The sequence below is a fragment of the Gasterosteus aculeatus genome, chromosome 7 (genome assembly GCF_964276395.1).
Source record: "Gasterosteus aculeatus chromosome 7, fGasAcu3.hap1.1, whole genome shotgun sequence".
Classification (NCBI taxonomy): Eukaryota; Metazoa; Chordata; class Actinopteri; order Perciformes; family Gasterosteidae; genus Gasterosteus; species Gasterosteus aculeatus.
Genome location: NC_135694.1, coordinates 22,415,040 through 22,430,479, shown reverse-complemented (window position 1 = coordinate 22,430,479; position 15,440 = coordinate 22,415,040). Strand labels below are relative to the sequence as shown.

General features: G+C 41.5%; 1 protein-coding gene across 16 annotated transcripts in view; it reads right to left on the bottom strand.

Moving 5' to 3' along the window:
• Positions 1-1,207: 1,207 nt before the first annotated feature.
• The window catches only part of LOC120821766 (transcription factor COE1), a 75,001-nt gene continuing 60,768 nt past the window's right edge, over positions 1,208-15,440 (bottom strand). For 4 of the 16 annotated variants that reach the window (XM_040180753.2, XM_078105232.1, XM_040180749.2 and 1 more), the window contains 7 exons: positions 13,892-13,980; positions 8,775-8,840; positions 8,515-8,677; positions 7,792-7,977; positions 6,683-6,880; positions 5,824-5,892; positions 1,208-4,228 (listed from right to left, as the gene is read on the bottom strand). In XM_040180753.2, the coding sequence (XP_040036687.1) occupies positions 5,825-5,892; positions 6,683-6,880; positions 7,792-7,977; positions 8,515-8,677; positions 8,775-8,840; positions 13,892-13,980 (770 nt within the window). In that variant the 3' untranslated portion in view covers positions 1,208-4,228; position 5,824. Of the gene's footprint in view, positions 5,648-5,823; positions 5,893-6,682; positions 6,881-7,163; positions 7,439-7,791; positions 7,978-8,514; positions 8,678-8,774; positions 8,841-13,891; positions 13,981-15,440 lie in introns of those variants that run through there. The other 12 variants (XM_040180755.2, XM_078105233.1, XM_040180752.2 and 9 more) reach the window with 5 other exon arrangements.

The window sequence follows — 15,440 nt, the reverse complement described above, 5'->3', positions numbered from 1 at the left end:
CTCAGGCACACATAGCCTGTGGTTGTGCTGATAGGTAACTCCAGGCAGGGCCCATCTGTCTCATTACAGAAAAGATTCTCACTAGAGAATTTGTATTGTTTATGAACACACACACACACGCACACACACACACACACACACACACACACACACACACACACGCACGCACACACACACACACACACACACACACACACACACACACACGCACACAGTGTGTCCACATCTCTGGCAATGCTGGTAGCCTTGCTTAACATCAGGGCGGCTAGAAACTGAAACAGCTGAATGGAGGTGAAATAGAAAGTAATAAAGGAAATCAAGGGAATATCATCTGTGTGACTTTTACAACCTATAATGTGACAGTTTGACTCAGAAGCATCTCTCTCTATGTGAGCGTTACTGGAATAGAGTGTAACATGGGGACAACAAGAAGGAGGTAACATCAGGTTTAATGTATTTTATTTGAACATTTATGATATAATAATCTGTGAATTACTTTTAAAAACACTGGTATGAGACCTGAGACGCCTCGTTTGAATCAATGAATCGTTGATTGCTGATACAAGATGTTAGTGACTTTTATGTAAATGGTCTGTACTTGTACAGCGCTTTTCTAGTCTTCCGACCACTCAAAGCGCTTTAACACTACATGACATCATTCACCCATTCATACACTGATGACAGGAGAACCATACACAGTGACACCTTCCCATCAGTAACTAATATTCACACACTGTAGTCGCAGCTACAGGAGCAATGTTGGGTTAAGGGTCTTGCCCAAGGACACATCGACATGCGGGTTAGCCGGGCTTGGGATCGAACCGACAACCCTCTGAGTGGAGGACGACCGTGCTCTCCACTCACCCACAGTCGCCCTTATCAGTTGCTGAATGGGTTTATTTTATGTTCTTTGTGTGTGTTGCATATTTTAATGCATTTACAGAAACACTTTCTGTAAATTTGAGTGTGGGTCAAAGTCCGTCAGGTGAGGCCATTTTTAGGCTGATATTGTGTGATACTTTTGGACCACGGGATTAGACAGACCGCAGTCAGCAAATGTTATCCTTTTACTCTGTGCCTGATAGCAAATTCACCTCATTTCTCACTTTTTGCTATGCTGGTGTGTATCAATTCCCTTAAATGTATCCTCACTTGAAAATTTGATTGATTGACCTGACAAGCAGCCAATTGAAAAAAAGATGACACCTTTCTCACAGAGAAGAACTTTAATTAAATATAGAGAATCAAAAAGTTATTTTACACTTCAAAGTTTAAAATAAAAAAAGAATCAACATTATCTTTACAGTAGCTTCCTCTTTACTCTTCCCCGGATAAATGTGAGCATTGATGGTGACCACCACTCTGACCGCAGACAAGCCACGATGAACCAGTACTGTTGCTTCGGATCATTCTTCTTTTAACCAAACCCTCCATGTACTTATTCCTGTACAGGTATTTATATATGTACTATGAAAAGAAAAACATTCTTTAACTTCAAAATATCACATTTTTCTTTCAGAGAAAAATGACGTCACACTCAGACACACAGTCGCAAGCACTATCACACGTGGAGGCAAACAGAAGAGTGGTCTCAAGACCCATATTTGAGATCAAATAAATAGGTGGCTCATTTTGTAAAGGGAAAGGAAAGAACGAGCAGACAGGGGGAGCAAAGAGAAGACAGAAAACAGGAGAAAGTTCTGTTCTTCGAATCCATGGAAGACCAAACACAGACCTTCATAAAGACATATTTATGAACGCTACACCTAGATAACGCAACTAAATGATGCAATCCTTTAGAATAATTATACCAACAACATGGTGGCAAATAAAAAATGTCCGCCTGCTTTTCTGACAAATAAAAAAACATGACAACATGGCTTATTTTAGTTTGATTGAAATCAGCGGTGGAAGTATGGCCTTTAATAAACAAACGCAATATACAAAATGGTTAATGACGTTAAAATCCTTGCACACGAGTGATGGATCAAGGGAAACATCTTTTATCATGTGAGTTTTCTCAAGTTTTTTATTCCATTTAAAAAGAATCCTTAAAAAGTTCATCCACATTTTGAATTAATGCTCTGAAGAAGAAGAAGTACTGACTTCTGGCTGAGGAGGTTGCTTTCACCCATTGTAGATTTAAAAATTGAATTTTATTTTCAATTTTCTTCCTTTATTTATCAAGCACTACACTATATTCAGCCTGGATCCCCTCGAGCAGGAGTTACTGATTAACTGATTAATCTCAAATATGAAGGGTTTACTTTATCAGCATGTGATGCCAGTTAGTTTTTCTGTCTGAATCGAAATTTACTGGCAAATACCATGAATTTAGTGACAAAAAATAAAACAATTAACCTACTACAGGCATGAAAGCAACGTTGTAAGTTGTACATAATGTGGCATTCCAGCATGTATGACCCCAAAGGAAACCATAGTTGAAGCTGTGGTGTAAGACTGTTCACGCAGTAAAATCTCAAACAAGGGCTTTGGGCAAAAAAACGTACAGAATCATAAATTAATTAAGACTGTTTAATCACACGCACTACAGTGACTTTCACAACAATTCATCAGTTACTTTGCGTGTGCATTTAAGACGTGTTGCTGGCTAATTATCCCGCCGTGGAAAAAAAAAAAAACTTAAACAAGACTTAAAGAAATTCCTACCTCATCTTTTCCTCTTGAAGTGCAAACTGGGATGCAGAGAATTACAGTTGTTCTGTAAAAATGAATTGAAATCAAAAGCAGATTTTTTTAATCTCACCACAATAAGGGAAATGACGATGACCTCTTCAAAGCCCATTACGCGTGTTCAAATTATATGAAACCAAGCCAATGGAAAACTAAAATTGTGGTGTTTGTGCTCCCGTGAACCTAAAAGTCTACACTGACTTTACTCCAGTAATGTTAAACCTCCACATAATGTTTTTGTTCTTACACCTTAACAACTAGCTTTTGATGCAGAAATATAATTTGTTCCTTGTGGTGGATTTGAACTCATTACGTGACGCCACCACAAAGAAGTTGTGCTAATTTCCCATATTGTGATATTACGTAGAGACTCGGTTTAAAGCCACACCACTGGATTACTTTCTGACTGCAATTCTCTCAGTCAGCAGAGAAATGTCCAGCTAACAAAATAAACTGAGAGCCAACCAAAAGAAAAACAAAACAGAAACAAGGATTTGTGTACTGAGACCAAACATTTGAGAAAGCGACTTTCACAACAAACTGGCAGCAGTCTTTAAAACGCATCCTCCCCGACTTCTTAGCAGATCGTGTGGTAAGAAGGCCGACGGAGGTCTCGGTGAAGGAGGTGAGTCAGTTCCTCCGTTGGCTCCCAGCGATCACAAACCAATGCAAGTAAGTATGAACTTCTATCCTGAGACCGACCGACAGCGAGTCTTCTTTCTGTCTTTTATTCCTGGTTTGTCAAATGACAGATTTTGTTTCCCTCAACACCTTCTGTTGGCTGAAACGTGGGGATTTCTTGACTGCAACAGGCGGGGAAGCATCTGCACAGGAAGACCTCGCCCCTCGAAGTGCTTGTGGAGATGGTGGTGTGGATTTGGCAATAAGAAGCAAAAGTGTGTGTCTGGTTTGGCTTGTCTGTGTCGGCTGGATTTGACCCTCTATGAATCTTGCAGCCTTATCTCATCATCATCATCATCATAGTCCCCACCATCATCATCAGGCGTTCTTCACATTATATTCCTTCATTAATAGAAAATCCGTCACGTGAGATACAGTCAGAAGATGATTATCAAACTTTAACTGTTGCACAAAAAGAAGTCATTCAAGGGAAGAAGTGGATTATGTCCAAAATAAATACACTTCCTGCGTCTGTGGAGAGTCATAATGTAGGCGTGGCCGTTCTCCTGTAAAGCATCACGGTGTACAAAGTCCAAACAACTTATTTCTTTGCAAACAGTCTTTGTTTTTTGTTCCTCGTCTGTTTTTTCTCGCTGTTGTTTTTGTGTTAGAAAGGCCTGAGTTGGGTTTGTTCCTTCAGATCGGGACATCGATCCCCGACCGGAGTCTGACTCGCATCGGAATCCTCTGCAGGGACCAGCGTGGATGTGCTTGGTTCATCTGGCACACACACACACACACACACACACACACACACACACACACACACACACACACACACACACACACACACACACACACACACACAGTCATTCTCACCTTTACATGTGTGGAACTATCATTCCTGGGATTGCTGTTGGGTGGAGAAACAAACAGAGGGAGAGAAAGGGGGGAAACCTATTAAAATACAGCCAAATATTTTTCATTGTCATAAAAAAAATGTCATAAATAGATCAATATGTCTTCACATCTGTGCAGCTGTGTGACTGCAGTGACATTTAAAACATCAATAGACCAATGAATCTGTAACAAATCGAGCAGAGACACATCATACAGTAAGTTGGATTTTGGCAACGCTGCTCGCTCAAACACACCCACCCACACAAATACACACACCAACACGCAGACACACACATTTGGTTGTGCGAGAGAACAGTTAGTGTATTTTATTGTGTGTTTGTGTGTGCCTCAGAGATTGCATCATGGTGTATTATAACCCAAGGGATGGGTGTCAACATGTGAGAGACAGAGCCCAGCCCAAAGTCACACACTCACACTCACACACACACACACACACACACACACACACACACACACACACACTACACTTTGTACTCCCATCTTTGTGATAAACTGTATTATTATTTTATTTTATTTTATTTAATAATTTAATATGTTTTATCTTATTATATTGTGTATCTTTTAATTCTATTTTCTTCCCTGTACATGCTGCTGTGATAACAAAATTTCCCTCTTGAGGGATCAATAAACTATCTATGTATCTATCATCTCACTGTGATCATCAACCCTCAGCAATTCTAACATGAACATTCAAACCATGTCTGGGACGTAGGACTTGCCAAAATGTCCTCACTTTGAAGGCTTAAGACTGCTGCACAAGTAAATGCTACCACGCACATATATACACACAGAAGAAGAAAAACATGAACTAAATGTTTTTAAATTGTGCATGGAACCTGCTTCCTTTGTTTATCAGGTGCTCACAAGCACACAAACACTAGGACAGGTATTCCGCCCCTAAAACCTGTCGAGAGAGTCGAACAGCTGTCATTGTCGATCGCTCCATGGTAAGCTGCCAGCGTGTGATCCCTGCGTGTGTGTGACAGAGGAAAGTGTGTGTGTGTGTGTCTGTAAGTGGGGAGTGTTTATGTCAGCTGTGCTTTGAGGCTGCGCTCTCAGTTCCCACACCCCGCACAGACTCTGTCACACACACACACACACACACACACACACACACACACACACACACACACACACACACACACACACACACACACACACAGCTAAACAAAGCCAGCAATGTTGAGAAATAAATTCTCTTTGCCAAATGTTCCTTTTTTTCTTGTCTCTGTAAATGCTAAATAACTTCCTGTCTTTTTCTCAAGCCAACTGGAAGACAGGGAGGAGTTACTAGGCAACAGAATGTTTGATCTGTGCCGTGGGATGAGGTGCGGATGAAAGGGTACAACTGAAGAGGACGAAGAGGTGATGATGAGACGGAAGTGAGATTGGGAGGACAGGATAGACCAGGCTGGTGAGACAGGAAAGATATGTTGGGTTGAGTGAGGTTTAGTAAGGTGAGTGGAAGATCATTCAGAGGTAGAACATGTCAAACAAGCAAATATAACTGTATTGAAATTAGTAAATTTACTCATTCAAAATGTGCAAAAACAGTAATCTGCTTGAAAAGATAGTCGAGGCACATACTTCAGGTGAAAGCCAGGCCTTGTAGAGAGTTGGCTGTTGAGTACTTGCTAGAGTCCACAAAGGTTTGATCTGGTAGAGAGAAGAAGGGAGACACGCAGAAGAGAGAAACAACAAAGAAAGGTCGTAAGGTCAGTGGAAATCAGAGGGAGGAGGGATCAAAGTAGTACAAAAAGCAAACTTTTCCTCATTAGAAAAGTAACCTGATTTTGCTTGTGGTTGTCCGCGTGCGTCTGTGGCTAATCTGCATAATACTTTGCATGGCCGGTAGTGGTTGAGCGCTCAAGCAGCTCTTGTGGTTGCACTGACTCTCACTTTCTCAAAACACCTTTCATCAACCTGTGACTGTCTGCTGACTCCTCCCACTCTGGCCTTGGCCAATAGGGGCCCGCTAATGATGACATCACAGTCGGGTGCACGGCCGATAATCTGCGCTCAGAAACACAGTTTGCTCACATTTATTGCTTTGGACAGTGCGATCAGCTCATTGCTAACAGCTAACGCCACACACACACACACACACACACACACTGCAGAGTGTATCTCAACAGAATCAGCTGTTATTGTTTTTAGCAAAATTTTACGACGCTTCTTATACGACGACGCGTGTGTGTGTTTAATAACAATTAACAGCTCATTGGTGTATAAACTCGGATTGCTTGAGCAAAATATCCCTGCAATCCATCTAACCATTATTGACACATTCCTGCATGAATCAAAGCAGTGGGCTGAACTGAGAACTAAACCTCGACCGTGCACCTACTGTTTGTTCAGAGAACAATGTGAAACATAACGGGGACGGTAATGGCAGAGTATCTGCTGGGGACGTCCTCTCGCCCGGCCCGCCGTCATGGCGAATTACCTTGGAGGCCGTTGACGTTGGAGCTGGTGCACGAGGGCGGAGGCGAGGAGGAGGGCCTGACCACTGGAGCGAAGGCAGACTTCTGCTTAACGGCCGCCGACACCATGTTGGCTGGAGAGAAGGAGAAAACGCCAGAAGAGGAGGAGCAGTTGGAGGGGAGAGAGGTGGAGGAGGCCATGGTGGGGCTGGATGGAACAACTGGTGGTAATTCAGTGTTTTAGGGAAGAGAGGAGGGATAAGGAGAAAGAGAGAAGGAGGGAGGTGGTGTTATGAACGAAAGGATGGATTAAGGACGAAGGGTGAGAATAAAGGAGAGAGATTATGGTCACTTCATTGAAATTCATGGCTTAAATTTTAAATTCTCTACATTGTGCCAGACATGTTTGTATAGATTTGTTTGTTTTAAAAAAAGTCTAGAAATTGTCATAGTCAGAAGCATCTTTGCCTTGTGAGCTTTCGTGACCTGGACTTGGCCAACGTTTTGGGAAAGCGTTGTGTTTTAATGTGAAAATGCCTCTGTAACAAAGTTGGGTTCCCGCAGAAACAGCTTAGAGTGAAAGGACATCAGACACCTTTGAGACTCATTTAAACAACTGGTTCCACTCTTCCAAAGTCAGATCCTCATTTCATCGGCAATGAGAAAGATATCAGGAAAGATACAACGTCTCCATCCGAATCCGTAACCCTTCCTCCCTCTTGCTTTCCCGCTAAATGGACAAGCGATGCGATTAACCAACCGAGAGGAAAGAGATGTGGCTGCCGGATGGAAAGAAGCGAGGGAAGGAGGTAAGAGATGGTAGGAGATGGTAGGAGGACAAAATGGATTGGTGATTTCTTTTGAATGCACAGAGACAGAAAGGCTCATGGGGGGAAACCTTCATTCAGGACTGAGTCCAGAGACGTGCGCAGGTGCCGTGTGAAAGATTCCTATGAACGTGTGCAATTATTAACACCTGTTATCCAACCAGCTGCTACAGAACTGCATTCGAAAGGGTTTCGGTGGCCGCTAAGCGATCCTCATTGTAGGAACTAGGGGCTGATGAAACGTGAACCTTTCTGCTGCGTAGTGTGCGATTGGCAGTGGAGTGGACACACACATGCGCACTCACTAGCATAAGGCGAGTTGGCTGCAGAGCCGTTGAGGAAAGTAGGCGAGCCTCCCAGGTTGTTCATGCCGGTGTTGATTGCGTAGCCATTCATGGTGCTGGTGACAGAAGTGTAACTGGTCTGCTGCGGCGTGGAGCTGGGCACGTAGCCGTGAGGGGACACGCTGCTGCTGCTGCTGCGCACAAATCCTGCACGCAGGAGGAGGAGGAGGAGGAGAAGGAGGAGGAGGAGGAGCATGAAGTGCTTAGACAGTTGGTCGGAGTTATGTGAACACAGATAAACAGAAACAGACAAAATATGTTCTTCCATCTCATCGTCTTCTGTTAGACTGCTGGAAAGAAAACATCTGTAGTACAAAATCAGAGGTTTATTCGACTGGTCTCATCTGAAGATTATTCAGTAAACGGCACCTAAAACGTTGGCATGAAATAGTGTTTCTTTTTGCATATTTTAACTTTTAACCTGTCACTGTAATACTTTGTAGGCAATTGTTAAGGGACAAAGCAGTTAAGCTGCCTGTTAACATCTGGTTACTTGGAAACGCCCATATTAATACATTCTAAGAAGAATTTTTATTGGATTTTCAAAACGTTTTGATTATAATGCAAGAGGCAACTTGTATCAGATGCTAAGCATTTCTTTCTAAATATCTCAAAAGTAAACAATATTCTGAGTTTTCTTGGTCAAACTCATTGACATCCAAACGAAGACTTTCATAGCCTCACCCTGATTGGCCTGCGGGGGTTCGGAGACATTGACGGACAGCTGCCCAGTGAAGGAGTTGACTCCCATCATACCGCTGTGGTTGGAGCCGGAGAGCTGGGAGTGTCCTCGCGGAACGCTATGGAGAGCTTCTGCAATGTCCGCCGCGCGTTTCAGAATGATCTCCTACAGGAAGAGACAGAGAGCAAAGGAGCGGTTACCACCAAAAGACACGTGAAACAACCCTTTCCTTTTCTCTTTTTTGTTTGTGCGTGATTCTCACCTGGTTGTTATGGGGCAAACCATAAAGGGCTTCTACCAAGTCGGCTGCTCTCTTTAAAATAACCTCCTGAGAAAGAGAAGAGAAAATATCTGAGTAAAAATACACATCTTCGCTCCCTTTAAAGGCCGATTATGCTGCTGTCAAGTCTGGAGCTTTTCTGTGTATTTGGTTCTAAATGACATTCTGAAGTAAATTTCAAAAGCTTTGTAGGCTCTTCTGCTGTGTATTACTGTTCATATCAGAGAACACTTATATAATTAATTAAAATTAAAAATTCATCCAGTGTAGCTACTGTAAAGGTGGATTACTTTGCAACAAGAAGGAGTTTTGTTATTTGTTATTCACATGTTAATCTCTTTGTTTCAGTCCCTTTCCAGTCTCTCCCTCTTTCTCTCTTGACCCCCCCGGACTCTAAGGTGTCTTGTTTAACAGATAATGTCTTGTTGTTTCTACACTCAGTTCTTTACAGAATCAACCTACAGTATGCGACACAATCACTTATACACACACACACATACGCTGATGGAGAGGCAATATGTTCGTGGTCACAGAGCCAGTCAGCAGTTTTAGTGTTCCCCTCCACGGTGCTAAATTCAATCTTTTACACATTATTTTGGCCGGGCAGGTTCTCCGCTAACCTCCACATATTAGACTGGTGAGCTGAGTGGCTCTCTCTTACACACACACCAAACACACACACATTCACAGAAATCGGATCCTGTATATGCGAGCGGTTCCAGTAAGGAAGTAGCTGATAAATGGGAAGGAAAGATGATCCTCTGGTAATATCATCATTATAAAGTCTTGGGGCTCTGCTACTAAATCACTCGATGCCCCTGGATCGATGCGCTTACCATTCTTTGCCTGTTAACGTTTTTTTTTTCTTTTTTGAAACCACAATATCACAAACCACAAAACGACATCACCTAAATCATTTCTCCCAGGTCGCGTCTGTAAATTGTAAAGAATTGTTTGCCGGATTATTTCCTGCACAACACAAATGAACAATGAACTTCCAGCTGCATTGCGTTGAGATGCATCGGAATGAAAAAGTTTTGTCGATCGTTTAGTTTCAAAACTGATTGAGATCTTCAACTTCTGTCAATAATAAATTGAAATTGGGGACAAAAGCCGTCTCTTGGGTGTCAGTTCAAACGGATGAACTGAGTTTGTGCTTCATTGCGATCCATAGCGATCACTTGTGACAACGTTGACAGACACAAACTCTGAAACGTGTTGTTGTTAATCACGGATCGCAGGCTTTTTCTTTGATTCCTTTAATTGCTGCAATAAAGCCGGATTTGAAGCTTCAATATAAAAGTATATAATTTGTCTTGTTTCATGTGATTGTCCTACATTGTCTTTATCTGTTGACAAATACTTAGTATGCGCCTGACATGTACCCATCATTTTCGTGTCTTGTCAGTCTTTAAAAAAGAATCACAAACACAAGTCTTTGAGTATATTTAAATCCTCATTTAGACATGTTTGGTGTAATCTATTCTTGTCTGTGTCAGGTAAATATACGGACAGACGAACAGTCAGAGACAAGTGAAAAAATATGAAGCTGTGAAAGAAAATGCAGCTGTGTTGGCAGAGAGATGGAAATAACTGGAGGTGTCAAGGCTTTTACTGTGTAGGTCATGAACGGCTCTAATGTGATAACCATACATTACACACACACACACACACACACACACACACACACACACACACACACACACACACACACATTGTAAACATTAGGACGAGGAAATGCTGGTTATCTACTGTATTTGATGTGTGTGTGTGTGATGTGCGTGTCCCGACCCAGCACAGACATGACACACACATGACTTATTCCTCCCTAATGCTGCTACATTAGTGGCTTGATCCGCTTCTAATGTCCCATTAGGGATGCCGTACACGCAGGGTCACACCTAGATGATGTCATACCGCACATCTGGGCTCAGAGGGATGTGGGCCCAATCGCACACACCCATATGTGTATACACATATATATATATATATATATATATATATATATGTATATATATATATATATATATGTATATATATATATATATATATATATATATATATATATATATATATATATATATATATATATATATATATATATATATATGTACAGACCAATTCTCATTACTGGTGAATATTAACAACTATATACAGTGTACATAAATAGACAGATTGAAGGTTTCCAGTCTGCATCACCAGAATTACTCATTGTGATAATGCTGATGTCAGGACCTGAGTACGTCGTGTGACATCATCAAAAGGAGGCGCATACAGGTCAGCTGAGTGAGTCACCAAAGGAGGTCACCAGTGACCATTCAAACCTTTCACAAAGGAAGGTCTGCACATTTTTAGACACATAAGTAATCCTTCAAAGTATCGTGGTTCTGTATTTAATGGGGCATGGACATAACTGTCAACAATATGCCATTACTTTAATATTCCGCAATGAAATCTTGGGAAATAATAAATAAATAATAAATCCAGTGAAAAATAACAAATCTGACTTTATTCCAGTAATTGTGTGATTAACAATTGTGCAGTTATTGCTTTTCTAAATGCAATCTGTGCAAAGACAGTCTTTCTTCATTACATTTGAGAAATATTCTGAAACCTGAGAGTTTATTATCTTTCAGTGCTGTTTTTTTTGGCGACAAAAGTGAACATGAGATGTCATTGATTTCTTTGTGCATCCAAAGAATAAATTCTGCATCTGCTTAGTTACTGCTAGTTACCACACATCTGATTAGCAGCCGATTTTAATGTACACTCAGCAAACATTTTGCAATTAAAAAGACATTCTGCAGCATTCTTAATACTTTGGGTTTTACTAAGAAGCTCCAGTTTTACAAGCGTGTAATTGAGTCATAAAAGAGCTGGAGTGTTTTTTTAGGCTTCCCTCTTTGTATGCGTTTCATTATATGCAGTAACTGCTTGTGCACATATGGAAGGATGCTGAAGAGATCGCGGTCACACAAACTGGCAGCTATAACACCCGTATTTGTGTGTGTGTGTGTGTGTGTGTGTGTGTGTGTGTGTGTGTGTGTGGAGGGAAAAATCACTTTAATGTTCACTGAACAATAAAAGAATCGTCTGTCCACTGATAATCCTCTCATACACTCCACTGCCCTGTCTGTCTGTCTGTCTGTCTGTCTGTCTCTTCATGGTGCTTGTAACCAACTCGAATAACTGCAATGAAAAGGCTGATCGATTCTCCCAACAAGATTCAAGTTTGTATCTGGCGACAACCAAAATGGCCAGTTTGTTATAACGCATACAAACACACCCGCAGACACACACATCAACATGCATGGGCAGTGTGGACAATTGAAATCTAAATTAAAATCCTTAAAATTAATTAAAATAAATTCAGATTTTTCGGATCCCGGACTGCCAGAGCTCAATGCTCTGAAGGTACTGCACATCTGGCGCTGATCCAGACACTCTGGTTGCATTTCATTTTACCGTTATCCTTCAGACTTCAACTAATTAACGTGTGTCCGGTAAGAACGAGCACGGATCAACAAGGAGCTACTGGCAACCACGCGGCTTAAGTGAGTCTGAGACGATACAGAGAGGCGTCGGCTCGCTGGAAACAACAATGGGGCCTTTTTAAAAAAGGTTTTAGAGTGGATGCTGCAGTAGCATCACTCACATCACACTCCTTTGAAAGACGAGCCAAAGCGTTTACTTGTCAGACGGTTCATGCAATCACTCGATTCAGAGCCTTTGGCGGCTTCCATGGTGGTTCTGTGTAACAAACTATCTGCAGGGTTAAGTTGGTTCTCTCACTGTAGTTTTTCATGTGTCAGATCATGTTGCTTAACAAACTTGAGCTTAATGCTAAACTGGGGTCAGAAGTGGCACATTTGTGTTAACAGTAATGATAAGAATCACAATGCTCCATCCATAATAAGGATAATAACAACAAAGAAAATAGCCAACTATTTTTCTACAACCCCAGCAGGCGTCATCAGAACAAAATGCAGGTCTGAGCAATTTGATTTCTTAGATCAAATTATCCATTGTATAAATAAATAAAACAACAACCCCCCTTTATTTTGTAGGAAATTCACAGATGAAGCCCCATGTGTCAAATAAGAAGCTCTTGGATAAATCAGGTACTGAAACCCACAAACATTTAGACAACCAAACATCTCAGTCAGATTACCCTTATTACAATCTGCCTGTTTCCCAACACGACCATTCAGACTATGGATCCACAGTCTTCACAAGATTAGAAGTTTGTGCGTGATGTATTTAACACGTCCGTGGGGATACTGCACATTTGATTGCTAACACATGAGCGGGAGGCAGGGTGTCGGCAGGGCGTCGGCAGGGTGGCGATGAGGTCGCTTCATAGCCACATCATCACATCATGACCGGCGCCCTCTTTGATGATGTCACAGCGCAGACAGCCAGTCCTGGAGCGGCTCCAGAGGGGACAGGGAGCCAATCAATGGCAGCTGTTTAAAAGGTCATGACCCTGCCCACCCAGATAGGTAAGCTCGAAGTCGTGTGTTCACCCACATGCACACACACACACACAGACACACAAACTAAAAACCTGCATGTACAGATCATGATGACAGGGTTTGCTATCAAAGCCGCGCTCAACGTTTGGTGATAATAGTTTCCATGTGCTGATCTTTTAAACACGCTGCTTGATCTCCAGCTGATAAACAAATAATCAGATATGACTCTGATCTGAAGCAGATTCAAACGCATCCTGCGAACGGGTTTCGCAGCTCACACAGACACAGAGTTCACAAAGAGGGTAAAAGCACAAACCACAAGAGATTCGAAAAGACATATTCTGCTTAGAAATATAAAAATAACACACAAAACAAACAATTAAAACATAAACAAAAAAATATGTTGTTCTTAGTGTTTTGAATTTATGTAATCTCTTTGTGTTTCTTCTTTGAAAGCAGAGTAGCTTAGTGTCAACTGAGAAGTTGCAGGTTTGATCTCTGTAGGAGCTACACTGTTTGTGTCTGTTTGAAGCGCCCATAAGCCTTTTAATTCTGCGTCCATTGTCCGCCTATGGCATTAAATAATTGTGCAGACAAAAAGTGAATATAAATTTCCATGGGTACCTTTGGTAGCCTCTCGGGATCCCCAGGGTGCCGAGGAATGACCTTCTGAAGCCTTTGGAAACCGTAGTCAATGGTCGGCTCATTCAATGCTGCAGAGAAAAAGGCAGAGGGAAAAAAATGTGAATGAGTAACAAATGAGGTTTCATTGTCAATTCCTCCAGCTTCATGCTGCAGATTGCACAGAATCTGCATGAAGACAACTTCAACTTCCGGGACAATTCTAGGGAACAGTACATCTTCCGTTATCAACTAATTCCCGAAAGCTACTGATTTTCAACAAAATATCGATGATGTCATATATTGTAAAATGCACGACTATTACGCAGAGAAAAACAAGCATTCACACTCACACGGGCAACTTAGAGTTCCGTTACTACATGTCCCTGACAAAGTAAACAACAGAAAACCTGCTGGGAAGATTTGTTAACCGTCTACTTCCTGTCAAAAAGGAAAAACAGCAGGTGAAGGTTTTGTGAGCAAGAGCGTAAATACTCTGCACGCAGGGACGTAAAAGCGCTCTCAAAAAGTCGTGCACAGCTGGTTGAGCACACGAGTGACCTCTACACTTGTGGATATCTTTCGTGCTCGTGGAAATTGACGGGGATTTACCTACGGGGACATGTCTTGAATGAAATCCTTCTGAGTGCTAAAAACACTGCTGTTCTGCTATCGACATTAAGAATAGAAGCCCAACAACATGCAAATGTTCAAAGATGAAAAGATCTAGTGGAATAACTCATGGTGTCAAAAGCATCTGTATGATAATAGCACTAGAGGTATAATTTAAAGGGTATTAAAGAATGCTTAGTGTGCACTATAATGTTGCAATTATGTTCCTCTCTAGTCTTTATCCGATCAGCATGTCAATCAAGTCAGGCTCTGAAAGCTCTATCAGTCGGAGTTTAAAGACGTCTGTGTGATGAACATGTGTCTTCAGCCCATTACTGAACCTGCTATGCTAAACTGAGGGCATGTGTACCTTGTGTGTGTGTGTGTGTGTGTGTGTGTGTGTGTGTGTGTGTGTCTGTGACAGATGAAGGTTGGGAATAAGATAAGAAGAAAGAGGTAGAAGAGCATCACTACATGAAGAGATGTAGATATGGGGTGCATCTGTGTGTGCGTGTGTTTGTTGTCCAAGTGTGCAGCTGGAGGGATATTTGGGACTTTCCACATCCACTAATACACTAATAAATTACTTGCGGCTGAACAATTATGTGATGTTTTATGGTTTATTTTTGTGTGTGTAGTTGTGTTTTTGTGTGTGTGTGTGTGTGTGTGTTATATGTGTCTCTATTTTATTATCACATCACACCCAAGTTTCTGGTGTCAAACTGTCAAAGTAGTCAATTTGTTAGCCCCATAACTTCATAAATACCAGATGTTAAACTGTCCTGAACAATACTTCTTCCATTCATTTGTTATCTTTTAATTCTGTACACATTTTGATTTATATATTCTAATTACATCAACATGATCGGTGTAGAGGAGTTAGGTCGAGGAGAACTGAGGAGAAAGTGAAATACGGGCTAGATGGAAGAAAAGGAGACTA